General features: G+C 46.4%; 1 protein-coding gene across 2 annotated transcripts in view; it reads right to left on the reverse strand.

Moving 5' to 3' along the window:
* The window catches only part of lpin1a (lipin 1a), a 212,518-nt gene extending 205,016 nt beyond the window's left edge, over nucleotides 1-7,502 (reverse strand). For both annotated transcript variants that reach the window (XM_085996297.1, XM_085996294.1), the window contains exon 1: nucleotides 7,340-7,502. In XM_085996297.1, coding sequence (XP_085852423.1) covers nucleotides 7,340-7,423 — 84 coding nt within the window. In that variant the 5' untranslated portion in view covers nucleotides 7,424-7,502. The remainder of the gene's footprint in view (nucleotides 1-7,339) is intronic.
* Between the last annotated feature and the right edge of the window lie 9,786 nt (nucleotides 7,503-17,288).

Genomic DNA, 17,288 nt, shown 5'->3' on the forward strand with positions numbered 1-17,288 from the left:
AAAATTTTGGGCTTGCATGTTCTGCAATCTTAACCTTTGCTTTAATTCCTCGCAGTGTTCCCAGTCCTTGCTGGAATACCTCTTTAGCTTCGTCTAATATTCTGGACAACCGTTCAGGTTTGACATCTTCCTTTCCGGAATCTACCGTCATGGTGTTTAGTGAATGCCAGTCTATCTTTATTTTCCTGATCCACTCCCGTCCCAGAAGTGGTGGACCTCCCTCAGGCAACACATACAGGTCCATCCTTTGGTGCTCTTTGTCCTTGTATCTCACCTTGACTTCTATCTTTCCGATGGGGTATACTTTGTGCCCCGTGTATGTCTTCAATACTAGTTCCGTATCCCGTAGGGGAATATGCTTGAATAACTTTTTATAATCATGCTTATTCATGACCGTCAACGCCGATCCGGTGTCCACTTCCATTTTCACTTGGACTTTTGCAATCTGTAGTGTGATCCAGATAGCTTGTCAGTCAGCTTCATTACTCACATTGTGAATTCTCAGACTATCCAGTTCCTTGCAGTTGGCATGTGAGTCCGAATTCTGTTCTTCCGGACTCTTCCTAGTCACCTCATGTACCTTCCTGTACCTCTTTTGTGGTGACTCATTATTGTTGGTCTTCTTTCCTGACCGGCATACCTTAGCAATGTGACCGAGCTTGCCACATTTCCTACATTCCTGGTTTTTAAACCAGCATTGGTTCTGGTCGTGTGTTGTCTTCCCACAACGATAGCATTTCGTTGTACCCGAAGTAATTTGCTGCACCCTGAGTGCCGCTGCCTTTAGCTGCATTTCCGCCGTTCCTTTCCCTGCGGCTTCGTTCGATGCAGCAATAAGGACAGCCTTCTCAAGTGTAAGATCGTTCTCTTCGAGCAGTCGCTTTTGTGTTTCTTCCTTCGACATTCCGCACACGAATTTGTCTCGCAACGCCTCTGTCAGATTCCCTCCAAACTGGCAGTGTTTCGCTAGTCTACGCAGTTCGACCAAGTATTCTGCGTTGCTTTCGTCTTTCCTTTGCGTTCTCGCATAGAATTTGAATCGTTCCACCAACATCAACGGTGTGGGGTTCAAGTGATCCTTCAGAACAGTCACAATATCATCGAAAGTCTGATCCGCCGGTTTAGCTGGTGCTAGTAGATGCTTCAAGAGCTCGTATGTCTTCGCGCCCATCGAGTTTAGCAAGGTTATAGCTTTGTCATCTTCTTCTATTTTATTGGCCTCACAATAGATCTCAATGCGTTCCACATACGTGGCCCAGTCTTCTACCTCGGAATTAAAATCGTTGATGTTACCACGCTTAGGCATCTTCCTCTCTTCCTGATAACACCACGAATTATTTCTTTAAATTTTCTTTTTTTTTCCAAGATCGCGGTTCCCACGAAAATGGCGGTTTCCCGCGCTTATCTTCACTCCCCGCCCACTTCAATGGCGGTTCCCCGCTTCTGTCTTCTTCTCCGCCTAATGGCGGCTTCCCGCGTTTCTTCCCCTGGCGGGAGGGGTACACTTTCCCCACGGGCGACGGCCGCTGGCTTTCAGGTTCACAGCCCGCGCGTCGGCTTCAGTGCTTTCCCTTTTCTCGGCAGGGCAACCGGCGCTGGGTACACCCCGTTGATGGCGAACAGTTTCAGCCGCTGGGCTGGCTCTCGCTCAGTCTCCCTTGGTCGGCTCTGCCTCTCCCGCTCGCTCGGCTCCCAATCGCGCCTCCCAGCCCTCTCGCAGTCCGGTGCTTCCCTCCCCGGCTGCGGCTGAGTTTTTATATCTTCCCGCGCCTACGCTCCCGGTCGCAGCGCTTCGTGGCTTCGGTCGCTGCCCGGCCTTTTTCACCGGTCGCGGTCTAGCTGTCTCACGACGCCGTTGCGTCCCCAGCCTGTCTGTACCGCGGCTTCCTTGCTCCACGCTGCCCCAGTCTCAGCGCCTCTGGGCCCGACTTCTGTCCGGCTCCTTTCCCCCTCGACCGTGGTCGAGTGCACCGCCCTTATCCTCCGGTTATTCTTTTTACTTTTCCCTTACTCACAGTCACCGTGGCCGCCTTGCTTCTCGTGCTGATCGGCTCACTCCTCACCGTGGCAGAAGGGACAGTCAGTGCCTGTTGCTGATGGAAGTCTTTGTCTCTGAATTCTTCCTCCTTTCCAGCTCTGCAGACTCGAGTTTTCTCCCAGCAGAATGACGAGGGCGGTTGCCTCTTCTCGACGCTCGTTAACTGCTTCGGAAGTATTGTTGCCGCAGGGTACGATCGGACTCGTCGCCACTGTAAAGTCTGTGGGTTGTTTAGTTAATTAATACACAGACTCCAAGAGTAACTTAAAACAGGACTTTACTATTCGAAGGTCAGGGCGAATCTGCCCAATAATTCCGGACACAGCACTTATATACCGGTGTGGCCACCGTCGGTATTACAGTATACAGAAGCCAACAAAGTAGTGCAACACCTAAAGTAGTTCTCTTAAAGGTGGACAGTTACATACAATAGTTCTCTTAAAGGTAGACGGGTACATACACTACAATCACCTCTCGTTCTTCTAAATTCCAATGAGTATAGGCCCAACCTGCTGAACCTTTCTTCATAAGTCAACCCTTTCATCTCAGGAATCAACCGTGTGAATCGTCTCTGAACTGCCTCCAATACAAGTATATAAGTTAAATAAGGAGACCAAAACTGTACGCAGTACTCCAGGTGCGATCTCACCACGCCCTGTACAGTTGTAGCAGGATTTATAGAGGCCAATGTAGATTTATAGAGGCCAATGTAGATTTATAGAGGCCAATGTAGATTTATAGAGACCAATTTTAACTCGGACCTGTGTGGGGGAGGCTCGCAGTGGGCGGTGCGCCTGGTAGTCATGAAGCGAGTAAGGCCCGACCAATTTTAATGGCCGAGCCTCAAATCATTTTTTTTGAAATCTGTGTCCCAATGAGGTCCGGGGCCAATGGGCAGGACCAGGACTGGGGGCTGGAGGCGATGCCTCTGGTGACCCAAGGGAATGGTATATGTTAATGCTGAGCCCATACCGTCCAGTAGAGGAAGAAGAAAGGCCAGGGCTGCGAGGCTGAAGAATTCCACACGGGGTCCAGGGGAGCTCTCCTGCTCTTCTTGGCCCACAGGGATTCTACATACAAGTAACATTTTTTTTTTAAAACTTACCTTGGCCTCTTCCGGCCACTCCTCGACTCCCGTCCTGGTTCGACCACCAGAGTTAGCTCGCTGCTGGCCTCCTGAATGCCGAGGTTAAAATGCTGTTGTGGCCCCGATGCTGTCATCAGGCCGTGACTTCTAGATTTAATTCAGGCCCCTCCCCCACCCCGCCACGCCACCCCCCCAACCCCCCTCTGGAGATCCCAGCTGACTTTAAAGGCGGTGAAAATCAAATACCGGGGGGAGGGGACGGTGCGGTTTCGGGCTGGTCAGTGGATTCGGATGATTTTAACCCATCCCACGCACCATTCCCAACGGGCGGGGCAGGGATTCAAATCAGCCCCCTCGTCAGAATATGCCCCTGTGTGTGACTGCAGCAGATCTGTGGTCTGAAAGCTTTTTTAAAAATATATAAAAAATATATATATAAAAAATGAATTTGAATTTTTTTTTTAATTGACAGAGCCTTGTCACGAGAATGGAATATTCTCTTGTTTACAACACACATTGTTTACCAAACATCTGCCTGCTCACTGAGTGTGTCCTTTGATGTCAAACTCCATCAACTATTTCTAATGTATGGTATAACCATTAAAAATAAAGACTTGCATTTACATAGCGCCTTTCACAACCGCTTTACAGCCAATGAAGTACTTTAGGAGTGTAGTCACTGTTGTAATGTGGGAAATGCAGCAGCCAATTTGTGCACAGCAAGCTCCCACAAACAGCAATGTGATAATGACCAGAGAATCTGTTTTTTTTTGTTATGTTGGTTGAGGGATAAATATTGGCCCCAGGACACCGGGGAGAACTCCCCTGCTCTTCTTCAAAATAGTGCCGTGGGATCTTTTACATCCACCTGAGAGAGCAGACGGGGTCTCAGTTTACTGTCTCATCCAAAAGGGGCACCTCCGACAGTGCAGCACTCCCTCAGCACTGCACTGGCAGTGTCAGCCTAGCTTTATGTGATAAAGTCCCTGGAGTGGGACTTGAACCCACAACCTTTTAACTCAGAGGCGAGTGTGCTGCCCACTGAGCCACCGCTAACACTCTGAAAGCTCATTCTGAATCAATACAGTACAGATTTAAAATTTAATTTTTACTTAGAGATCTCCTGTGTCGTTGCTGACAGAGCATGAACCAGTTTGCGGGCATAAATCAAGAATAACTTTCTTTGCACCGTAAAATTTTACATATAAAGGGAAATTCAGGGCTCCCGTGCGCCCAGTATGGAGCCAGACACAAAGGGAGTGTGGGTCGAAGAGAGGGCGATAACGTGGTCGCTGTAAGACTGTGAGCCGTGGTCCCTTCGAGCGGACTCAATGCTGGGAAGTGTGGGAGTGCAGCATTTACCCTTCAATAACAAAATATACAAATAGTTACTGAATTTTCAATTCTTGTTAAATTTAGTCAACTATTCTTTTGAAAAACTGAAACGTGGACTGAAGTTTTTGCATCAGTTATCAAGTTCTCAAGCTGCATTTATACTAGACCAGCTGGTGACTTCTCTTACAGTGGGGGAGGGTGGGGGAAATCTTAACCTGGAGGAGCGCGTGGGGTTGAGGGCGGGCGGGGGGTTAAATTCGGCAAGCATGTCGGGAAGCCGGGTCCAACCCGCCGATTTCCGCCTTTCACTCGAGCGCGTTAGGCTGCGTGCACGCAACCCCCTCAGGAGAGGCGGGTTGTCAATTGACGTATGTTAATTGCTCAATTGTAGTGATATTGACATGGGTTTTGACGTAAGAAAAGTACTAGTCACTTGGTCTAAGCGTTAAACAAAGCTTTAATCAACTGTTTTACAACATGGAGGTCTAGTTGTGTCCTTCACTAGTTCCTGTTAAGAATGTCCTGCGCAAGCTGGGCCCGTGCCCGAGTATTTATACTCTCCCTGGACAGCGCCACCCGTAGGCCGCTCAGTATTATTTCATAAATCTTTCTTTCATGAATGACCAGATTCATGCCAGGTTTTGTACGTTAACTTTGGGTACACGGGTTTCCAGGAAATCGCCAGTGTGAAAGCAAGGCTAGAACACGGCAGCAATTGAGGGGGGCTGAAGCCATGACGTGGAAACATGCCATTAAATACTCAGTACTCACAGCTGCTTTCCTGCCTGCTTGTATGAAAGGGTTTGTTCACAGTACTTGTACTGAGAAATTACTTTACACACTTTAGAGATTTGGAGGTCTGATCTGTACTTTAGAGCTCTGATCTATCAGATCAGCATGGGTGCCGCTTATGCTGCCTTAGATAGGACCTCAGATGAGGAGGTATACTGCTGCTGCTGAAGTTAGTAGCCTGCTGCTCACAGACCTGCAGCTCCACAGGAGGGAGGGGGGAAGCAGAGAGCTACAGCTCACAGGAGGCCATACCCGACACACAGGGTCTGCAGGCAGAGGATAAGTTTCATCGACGTGTCGGAACACCAGTGTCTCAGGAGGTGTTGCGTCAGGTGGTGCTAGGCATTTCCAGACTGCTGGAACAAGATCTGCTACCAGCTGGACCCGGTGGCCACACTTTACTAGTGGCTGCCAAAGTCACACCGCCTTCAACATTTTTACCTGTGGATCCTTCCAGGGATCTACCGGAGACATTTGCAGGATCTTGCAGTCGGTGGCCCACAAATTCATAAGACTGGTGACTGATTGCTTTTTTGCCAGGGCCGCCAGTTAGGTCAACTTTGCATACGACGACACCAATCAGAATGAGCGGGCGCTCGGGTATGCGACTCTGGCTGGCTTCCAACAGGTGCATGCCGTCATTGACTGCACGCATGTGGCAGTTAAGGCACCCCCAGATCACCCAGGAATAATCATCAACTGCAAGGGCTTCCACGCCATCAATGTACAGCTGGTGTGCAACCACAAAAATATCCTTATGCAGGTGTGCACAAGATTCCCCAACAGCTGCCATGATGCTTTTCTCCCGTGGCAGTCTACCCTCCCTGATCTCTTCGCACCTCGAAGCAGACTTAAGGGATGGGTGCTCGGAGACAAAGGATTCCCACTTAAAATGTGGCTCATGACACCTCTCAGAAACCCCAGGAATGAGGCCCAGGAATGATACAATGAATGTCATTTGACCACCAGATGTGTCATCGAGCAAGCCATCGGCATGCTGAAAATGCGCTTCAGGTGCCTGGACAGATCTGGAGGTGCCCTTCATTGCCCGCAAGCCAGGATCTCCAGAATGGTCGCGGTGTGCGGCTCCTCAGCAGTGAGGTTTGGACCTGCAGGAGGAACAAGGCGCAGAGCACAGAGCCTCTTTGGGCGATTCTGATTCCAAGGAGGAGGGGGAGGAGACAGTCAGCGGCTCAATTTATCTGTTGTGCCAATGATTCATTGGGAGCCGTAACCTAGAGTAGTAGAATCTCAACCAGGTTGGAACGGACTGACATATGCTCTTGGGTTCCCTTTCCTAGCGTGTGGGTTTGTAACCACCAGAAAATGGATTAGGGCAGTGACACTGAACCATCCCTCCTGAGGCCAACCAAGAAGGTACTTTACAAAAACTGAATTCTAGCAAAATTCTTTTCAATATCTGAGCCAGCTCACTGATGTACTAAACAATCAAGGGATATTTAACCAACTCAAATACTAACAGGAACAGAATAATATTACACTATACTGCTTTATTGCTCTTGATAGTCACCAGAAAGCACTCAAAGTTTGATAAGTTAGTTTGGTCTGTTCAAACCCATCATTCAGTAATTATTACCATGCAATTGTCATAGAGTCAGAGTTATACAGCACAGAAAGAGGCCCTTCGGCCTATCGTGTCCACACCGGCCATCAAGCCCTGCCTATTCTAATCCCATTTTCCAGCACTTGGTCCGTAGCCTTGTATGCTATGGCGTTTCAAGTGCTCATCTAAATGCTTCTTGAATGTTGTGAGGGTTCCTGCCTCTACCACCCTTTCAGGCAGTGAGTTCCAGATTCCAACCACCCTCTGGGTGAAAAAGTTTTTCCTCAAATCCCCTCTAAACCTCCTGCCCCTTACCTTGAAACAATGCCCCCTGGTTATTGAATCCTCTACTAAGGGGAAAAGTTCCTTTCTATCTACCCTATCTATGCCCCTCATAATTTTGTAAAATTGCAATCACTAATGAACAAGTAACTGCCGGCAGATCAGAATAGTTCTCATTCACTTAAAAAATCCTGTTTATTTTTTGATTATCATATTAATTACATTAACACACAGATTTTACCCGCACAGATTTGACCCACGACCAAGTAGACTCTGTTGGACTCCCGCTGTACTTAATTTCTTCTTCGTTTTCTTCTTCTGTCATTTTCTTTTCATATTTTCCCAGTATGGTTTACAAAATCCAAGTTAAGTGCAGGTCCTGGCTTCTAGGCTCTGGCAGAGCAGCGTGGGTTCTGCGGAGATCTTGCGTACTGTATACCCAGCAGGTTGCTGATCTTGTTTACGTGCTAATTTTACACGACCATGTTCTAGGAATCGCCGTCCAAGCAGAAACCTGAGCAGGGAGTCAGGCTGCAGTCATTACCGCCCCGACCCCGAAGATATTCCAGTCTCACAGAGTAACAAGCTAAGCTGCACTTTTAATGGAAGATGATAAACAACCTAACAAAAAGAAAAGTCTTTAAAAAAGTTTAAGTTTTTATTAAATGTTACTAATTTCAGGCTTGATAACGTCACACTCCTCTGGAGACCTCAAGTTGGACAACCTTTCAGTATCGCAGGATACAACTAGGGCACTCAAAGCAATGCAAACTCTAACTAATTCATAATGTGAGGGAAGGGAACCAAAGAAAATAATATACAAAGCACTGAATAAAAACACAAATTAATTGTGATTTAATTTTCAGGATTATTCGATCACGTCATTGTAAAGAATGTTTCAATAGCTGCAAACAAAGTTGTAAAAGTGATATTTCACTGCTAACAGATGTCCTTTGCAAGCATTGTAAGGCAATATTGCTCATTGGTTAATGTAATAAAACCAAATGAAAGGGCTCATTCACAACTCAAAAGATGAAAACAAGGCCAGAGACCAAAACATCTTAATTCAAGTGAAAAAACACAAAGGAGGCATCACATGTCAAATGTGTGAGTCTAATTCAATGCTGCTTTGAGGATTTGCTAATAGTGTCGCAGCTGCTGGAGGAGTGTGCATTATTTACTCAAGTTCTGTTTTATTGTGGCTGCGTTACTTTATATTTGACTCACTCAGGCTATAATATGAGACCAAGGGGCAAATTTCCTCACAGCTCCACCCGTTACACCATCGTAACTTTGGCAGAAGTTCTGCCGCGAGCCCGTTTACACACGTTAAGGTTGTGGAGCAGGAGAATTCAGCCGGAGGTGTTGGTGTAAATGTGGGGTGGTTGAGAGAGCGAGAGAGAGAGCGCGAGAGCGAGAGAACTCAATTGCTACTTGGCCCTAAACAGACAATACAACATGGCTGATTACCTGACCATGGTAAAGGATAGCAAACTGAGAAAAACCTTGACAATGTACAGACTTAGTGAACATAGCCTGGCCATCGAAAAAGGTAGACACAGGCAGACCCGGCTATCAAGAGAGGAAAGGATATGCTCTCACTGCAGTCAGGGAGTGGTGGAGACAGAGATGCACTTCCTCACAGCTTGTAGAAAATATCAGGGCATAAGGGAGAATTTCTACCCAAAATTCACAAAAATATGCCCGGAATTCAGAAATTTGAATGACGACCAAAAACTCCCATACCTACTAGGGGAAGAGAGAAATTGTGTAACCTTAGCGGCACACTATGTTACAGCTTGCCATAAACAGAGGGCAACCATTAAATCTAAGAAAAGAGTATATACAAATTATATGAATGTATATTTATACACTCAGGGATATATCTGTTTATACACTGTATGGATAGATCTGTGTTTATGTGTTCAACCATAAATGTTTTTTGATGCTTTGGCAACATAAGATGTACCTTGTCATGCCAATAAAGCGGTTTGAATTGAATTGAATTGAAATTGAATTGAGAGAGAGAGAGCGCGAGTGAGAGAGAGCGAGTGAGAGAGAGAGAGCAAGAGCAAGAGCGAGAGAGAGAGAGAGAGTGAGAGAGTGAGAGAGCGAGAGAGAGAGAGAGTGAGAGAGAGAGAGCAAGAGAGAGAGAGTGAGAGAGAGAGAGTGAGAGAGAGAGAGCGAGTGAGAGAGATCGAGAGAGAGAGCGAGAGGGAGAGAGAGAGGGAGAGAGAGATTACAGATCTGGACCCATCCTCTTTCAGAGCATTCACAGTCAAACCATGAACACCACTGTCAGATCACAGCCAAATCATTACATATCTTAAAAGGACAGAAACAACCAACACAGAAACACAGCCCAGTAAGCTGTTGTGGTGATTATTCTTTATGTTTAGTAAGAAGTATTGTGATTGGTTGTTTGTTTCCTGCCTTGGGATATATGCTGTAATCTCATTGGTAGTTGATGTCATGTGATTTGTGGTGGCCATCTTAAATTCAGTTCTTTCCAGCCTTTAGTTGGGACTGGGTGTTGAAGATGTGCTACAGGATTTTTAAGTTAATAAAGCCTAGATTAGAAAGGCAAATCTATTCTTTATTTCAATTTATGAACTTTATGTCAGAATGGAGCGATATCTTCAACCAGAACGATTCAATGCTGACCCTAATTCTGCAGGAGTGGATGATAAATGGAAACACTGGTATTGTACATTTAAAAACTTTTTGGGCGTGTTGGATCAAGAGTCTCTAAATAAGCTGAATATGCTGATCAACTACATTGCTCCGGATGTGTATAAGTATATTTTGGACTGTAAAACTTATGAAGTGGCTATTTCTACATTGGAAAAGATTTTTGTTAAACCAAAGAATGAGGTATTTGCACGTCACCTTCTATCTGCCCGTAGGCAGCAGGTGGGAGAATCTTTGGATACTTATTTACAAGCACTTCGGTGCCTTAGTGTTAACTGTAATTATAAGGCCGTGATGGCTGAAGAATATAAGGAAGAATCGGTACGGGATGCTTTTATTAATGGATTACTGTCTAGATCAATTCGTCAGCGGTTGTTAGAAAATAAGACTTTGGATCTTAAGAGTGCTTTTGAACAAGCTTCTACATTGGATGTGGCTCAGAGAAGTTCGGATTCTTATGCTCTTTTTAATCGGCCTGTGACTGTGGTTTCGGCAGTTCCGGATGAAAAGGAATTATGTGGACTTAATAGGAGTGGTTTACTAGATTCTGAAACAGTTTCTACTTCAGCGGCTGTTGCCTCTAGGGTTCAGAAGTGTTATTTTTGTGGGAACGTCCGGCACCCTCGTCTGAAGTGTCCTGCTCGGGAGGCTGTGTGTAGTAAATGCGGCAAGAGAGGTCATTACGCACGTGTGTGTAAATCATCAGGTTCAATTACCTCCTCTGTGACTATTCAGCCTTTAGATAGGGCGTTTATTGCATCAATTTCTGCTGCATTTGCTCATGGCCTAAACAAAGCTATAGTTACGGCCCAAGTTAATGGGTTGGAAGTGAAGGCCCTTATAGATACGGGCAGTACCGAGAGTTTTATAAGTCTTCAGTTTGCAAAGGAGAAGCATTTGAAAATTTCGCCTGTTTCCTATCGGGTGTGTATGGCTCAGACGACTCTCACTTCACAAGTAGCTGGTTGTTGCCTTGTGAAATTGATTCTTCTAGGTAATACGTATACTGATATACGCCTATCTGTTTTGCCTAATCTCTGTGCAGATATTTTGATTGGTCATGATGTGCTTCAGTTACACGAGTCTCTCAGTCTTTCATTTGGAGGGACTAAGCCACCTTTATCTATATGTGGATTAACCTCTTTATCCATTTCTCCATTATCACTTTTTTCCAATTTGATGCCGGATTGTAAGCCAATTGCTACCAAGTCAAGAAGGTATAGCAGTCAGGATAGAGAATTTATTAATTCTGAAGTTCAACGTCTCTTATTGGAAGGAATCATTGAACCTAGTTGTTCGCCTTGGCGGGCACAGGTAGTTGTCACGACTAACGAGAGACATAAGAAACGAATGGTGATAGTGTAGGTTTTTTTTTCCTGCTCTCTTGCCCGTTCTGGCCCCCTGCCAGGCTTCGTGCAAGAATTACCCTTGAGTGGCTCGACCCACCCCCCCCCACGGTTCTAGACCTTGGACTTAGATGCAGAGAACAGTAGTGCAGAGAAGAGGACTCAATAGGCCAGGCTGAATAGCACGAAATGGATGCTTTTATTTTTGAACAGTTTGAAGCATTACAAAATACATGTCATAGGCACAGATTAAAGTAACTACAATCATGCACAAATTTATGAACTTGACTCTATGGAAATGGGGAACACACGGCACATCGTAAAAGGGGAAACACATTACGATTTCCCTTAACTCCCTCCCCTATACCTAAACTAAGTTTCGACCTGGGGAACTTGGGATCATGCTCACCACTCTCGAAATCGCGAAAAGGGGTTCGCAGCCTTTTTGACACCGCTTCCCGTCGTCACGTGGATTGGAAGCTTCTGGCGCAGTCGATATTCTCTCCTCCCTCGAGGCGGTGGGGTAGACCCAGCCTCGATGAGCGCTCGTCAAGGTTGAGATCCACTAGGCCTGTCGTGGATTTTTGTTCGTGGAGTAGACCTAGATGCAGGTTATGCACATGGGAGAATCTTGTGGCATCGATCGCCGGTTCTCCAGAGGGTTTCTTCTCCGTCGGCCTGGGTCGTCGATGATCTCCCGACCCCAGTACCCGGGCCACCCTTGTCGTCTTCTCGTCGTGGCCGAGCCTTGTTTGGCTGAACACCGGCCACGTTGTCCTTTTTCCGAAACCGTCCGTCTTTAAAAAGACGAAAATGTTTTCATCGATCTGCCGAAGTGGAAGAGGCGCCGATCCGGGCACCGTCCGCCCTTCGTTTGTTCCTCGTAGAAGAAAGTTCTTGAAGAAATGGAAGCCTGAAGTCGCCCAACAAGAAGCCGTAGCAGTGAAGAAGTAGTAACTTAGATGGACTTTCATAGAAAACATAGAAACATAGAGATAGGAACAGGAGTAGGCCATTCGGCCCTTCGAGCCTGCTCCGCCATTCAATGAGATCATGGCTGATCTTCGTCTGAGATCATAGCTGATCTTACCAGTTCAGTACCCCGTCCCCGCCTTTTCTCCGTAACCCTTAATCCCCTCAGCCTTCAGAAATATATCCAATTCTCTCTTGAAAATATTTATTGAATTAGCCTTCACAGCCCTCTGTGGCAGGGAATTCCACAGGCTCACCACTCTTTGAGTGAAGAAATTCTTCCTCATCTCTGTTTTAAATGATTTGCCCGCTATTTTTAGACTGTGGCCCCTGGTTCTGTGCTCCCCGGCCATTGGAAACATTCTCTCTGAATTCAGCCTGTCCAGGCCTGCCATAGTTTTATATGTTTCGATGAGATCCCCTCTCAATCTTCTAAACTCCAGTGAGTACAAGCCCAAACTATTTAATCTCTCTTCGTAGGTCATTCCCGCCATTCCAGGTATCAGCCTGGTGAATCGCCGTTGCACTCTTTCCATGGCAAGAACATCCTTCCGCAGATGGGGCGACCAAAACTGTACACAATACTCCAGATGCGGTCTCACCAGCACCTTGTACAGCTGTAGTAAGGTATCCCTATTCCTATACTCGAACCCCCTTGATATGAAGGCCAACATACCATTTGCCTTCTTAATCGCCTGTTGCACCTGCATGCTCTCCTTCAGTGACTGGTGCACAAGAACACCCAGGTCCCTCTGCACTTCCCCATCTCCCAATCTATTGCCATTTAGATAATAATCTACCCTCCTGTTTTTACCCCCAAAGTGGATAACCTCGCATTTATCCACATTATAGTGCATCTGCCACGTATCCGCCCATTCCCCCAACCTGTCCAAATCGCACTGTAGCCTCCTGACATCCTCATCAGAGCCCACCCCTCCTCCTAGTTTAGTGTCGTCAGCGAATTTGGAAATATTGCATCCAATTCCCTGATCCAGATCATTTATATATATTGTGAACAGCTGGGGTCCCAGGACAGATCCTTGCGGCACCCCGCTGGTCACTGCCTGCCACTCCGAAAACGAGCCGTTTATTCCAACTCTCTGTTTTCTATCCGCCAGCCAGTTCTCTATCCACGTTAATACTTTGCCCCCAATCCCATGAGCCTTAATTTTGCATGATAATCTTTTGTGTGGAACCTTATCGAAGGCTTTCTGGAAGTCAAGGTACACCACATCCACTGGCTCTCCCCCATCTATTTTACCAGTTACTTCCTCAAAAAATTCCAGCAGATTAGTCAAACACGATTTACCCTTTGTAAATCCATGTTGACTCTGTCCGATCCTTTCCCCATTTGTCAAGTGCTCCGCTATTTTATCCTTAATAATGGACTCTAGCATTTTGCCCACAACTGATGTAAGGCTTACTGGTCTATAATTCCCTGCTTTCTCTCTACCCCCCTTTTTAAATATTGGGGTAACATTAGCTACCCTCCAATCCACGGGTACTGTTCCCGAGTCAATGGAGTTCCGGAAGATGATCCTTAGAGCATCTGCTATCTCCAGGGCCACCTCCTTAAGTACCCTAGGATGTAGTTTATCAGGCCCCGGGGATTTGTCGGCCTTCAGTCCCCTCAACTTACCCAACACCATATCCCTAGAGATACTAATTTCTGTCAGCTCCTCCCTCTCATTAGTCCCTATGTTTGCCGATATTCCTGGGAGGTTATTTGTGTCCTCCTTTGTGAATACAGAACCAAAGTATGAGTTTAATTGGTCTGCCATTTCCTTATTCTCCATTATATATTCTCCCGAATCGGACTGCAAGGGACCGACTTGGGATTTTACCAGTCTTTTCCTCCTGATATACCGATAAAAGCTTTTGCAGTCTGTCTTTATGTTTGCTGCAAGTTTACTTTCGTATTCTATTTTCCCCTTCCTGATTAATCCCTTTGTCCTCTTTTGCTGTATCCTGTACTGCCCCCAATCTTCCGGTCTGGTGCTTTTTTTTGCCAGTTGATATGCCCTTTTTTTTGATTTTATGCTGTCCCTAATTTCCCTCGTTATCCACGGTTGAGTCACCTTTTTAGGTTTATTTTTATGCCAAACCGGTATAAACATGTTCTGGAATTCTTCCATTCTATCTTTGAATGCTTGCCATTGTCTATCCACTGTCAATCCCCCCAGAAACACCACCCAATCAATCTTACCCAATTCCCGTCTCATACCCTCGTAATTCCCTTTATTTAAGTTCTGGACCTTAGTCTCTGATTCAATTTCCTCACTCTCCATCTCGACTGAGAGCTCGATCATATTATGATCGCTCTGACCCAAGGGGCCTCGTACAAGAAGATTGCTGATAAGTCCCTTCTCATTGCACAATACCCAGTCTAAAATGGCCTGATCTCGAGTCGGCTCCTCGACATATTGGTCCAGATAACCGTCCCGAAAACATTCCAGGAATTCCTCCTCCTCAGAATTTTTACTAATTTGGGTAGTCCAATCAATATGTAAATTAAAGTCACCCATGATGACAGCTGTGCTCTTATCGCACGCTTCTCTAATTTCCCTTTTTATGCCTTCCCTCACCTCCATATTACTATTTGGAGGCCTATATATCACACCCACTAACGTTTTCCTCCCCTTGCTATTTCTCATTTCTACCCATACAGATTCCGTTTCATCCGAGTTAATATCCTTCCTTTCCATTGCATTAATCCCCTCCTTTACCAGCAATGCTACCCCACCTCCCCTACCTTTTTGCTGATCCTTCCTAAATATTGTATATCCCTGGATGTTAAGTTCCCAGCCTTGCCCACCCTGCAGCCACGTTTCTGTAATCCCAATCAAATCATACTTGTTTACCTCTATTTCCACAGCTAATTCATCCACCTTGTTCCTAATGCTTCTAGCATTAAGATACAAAGCCTTCAGGCTTGCTTTTTTCACACTCTCATTATGAATTAGTTTGGCCCTTTGTGTTTCTCTCCTTTGCTTATTGCTTCTCACCTTTCTACCATCTATTTCTGACTTCATATGACTTCCCTCTTTTCCACTACCTAGGTTCCCATCCCCCTGCCAAATTAGTTTAAATCCTCCCGAACCGCCCTAGAAAATATTACCCCGAGGACATCGGCTCCCTCACAGTTCAGGTGTAGACTGTCCCCTTGGTACAGGTCACTCCTCCCCAAGAACTGGTTCCAATGCCTCAAGAATTTAAATCCCTCTCCCTTGCACCACTGCTCAAGCCACGTATTTAGCTTATCTATCTTACTCTCTCTAAACTTATTTGCTCGTGGCACTGGTAGCAATCCAGAGATTACTACCTTTGAGGTCCTACTTTTCAATTTAGCTCCTAACTCCCTAAATTCAGCTTGTAGGACCTCCTCCCTCTTTTTACCTACATCGTTGGTACCTACATGTACCACGACAACTGGCTGATCCCCCTCCCCCTTCAGAATGCTCTGCACCCGCTCCGAGACATCCTTGACCCTTGCACCAGGGAGGCAACATACCATCTTGGAGTCTCGGTCTCGGCCACAGAAACTCCTATCTATCCCCCTTACAATTGAATCCCCTATCACTATAGCCCTATCCCTCTTTTTCCCGCCCTTCTGTGCAGCAGAGCCAGTCATGGTGCCCTGAACCTGGCTGCTGGTGCCTTCCCCTGATAAGTCATCTCCCCCAGCAGTACCCAAAACGGTAAACCTGTTTTGGAGGGAGATGACCGCAGGTGACTCCTGCACTACCTTCCTGCCTTTACCCTGCCTTTTGGTCACCCATTTACTGTCTGAGCTAGCCTTTACCTGCGGTGTGACCAACTCACTGAATGTGCTATCCACAACATCCTCAGCATCGCGTATGCTCCAGAGTGAGTCCATTCGCAGCTCCAGCGCTGCCATGCGGTCCGCTAGGAGCTGCAGCTGGACACACTTCCTGCACACATAGTTGTCAGGGACAGTGTCCCTGATTTCCCACATGGCACAGGAGGAGCATGACACGGGTCTGAGCTGCCCTTCCATGACTTAACCCTTACAATACCTTTTTATTTACTACGATTTAGCTTAATTATTGAATTCTACTTAGAATAAGTTTGTGAAAGTACTCACCAACCAGTCACCTACCTGTTTTCTGGTGTTGTATTTTCACTGCCGCCTCCTGTCCTGGAACCTTTTCCACCTAGGTTAGGCTCCTGAAATAAAATAAATTGAACCTACCTTTTCAACTTCCCCTAACCCCTAAAAGGTTAGAGGAGGTGGAAGGGTGGGAGACACTACACTGTAGTGTTTCGGGTTTAGCAACAGCTCCACCTACATAAGAGTTACTGGCCTCCTGCTCTCCCGACTGCACCAGCTGCTCCCTGGTGACGTCACACACTGATTACTATTTACCCCTCTCCTCTGCTGTTGATTTGGTACGCCTCGCAACTGCCGCCGGTTTTTAAGCCGGGCTCCTCCTCGCTGCTCTCTGCTGCTCCGAGTGGTCGGGCCTCGCAACTGCCGCCGGTTTTTAAGCCGGGCTCCTCCTCGCTGCTCTCTGCTGCTCTGAGTTACACTCTTTTGGGACAGTCTTATCTCCCGCCAAATCATAGTCCTGTCTTTGTATTAATTTTGGCGGGCAGAGATCTCTGCAGGGGCGCTTTGTCTTGTAACGGAGCCGGTGATAACTTGAACTGGCCTTCCTGGCCGATAATGTCTGTTAATGTCCTTTGCATTGTCACCGCGGCTCGGTTCGCATATTGATCGGTCCGGACATTTTCCTTGATGGCTGCTAAACGGTTTTTCCTTTGTACGATAAATGGGTATAAGTGTTTTTACATTGTCCGCCCATATCTTGATGGGCCCCATCCTGTACTTATAATCCATTGAATATGTATGCTGTTGCTCTGAGTTTCGGTTCCCAGATACTGGCTTTCGCGGGCTCACTGTCTTCAATCCACAAGCCTGTCTGGCTTGCAGTAACAGAAATAAAATGGTTCATAAACTGATCACGGGGCCTGGCGGCCATTTTGTATGCCCTTTTATCAAAGGTTTTTCTGTGCAAGCTTACTTTGGTCAATAAACAGTCTTATTTTATCCAGTTTTCTTGCGTGATTTTTGCTGAAAATTGCGAATCTTACAGGCCCCCCTGTGATACTGATAGCTTGCTTAAAGTATCAATAATCCTTGATGAGCAAATTTTCCCT

Source organism: Somniosus microcephalus, chromosome 9 (genome assembly GCF_052327205.1).
Source record: "Somniosus microcephalus isolate GS21.2 chromosome 9, FLI_Smic_1.0, whole genome shotgun sequence".
NCBI classification, from domain to species: Eukaryota; Metazoa; Chordata; class Chondrichthyes; order Squaliformes; family Somniosidae; genus Somniosus; species Somniosus microcephalus.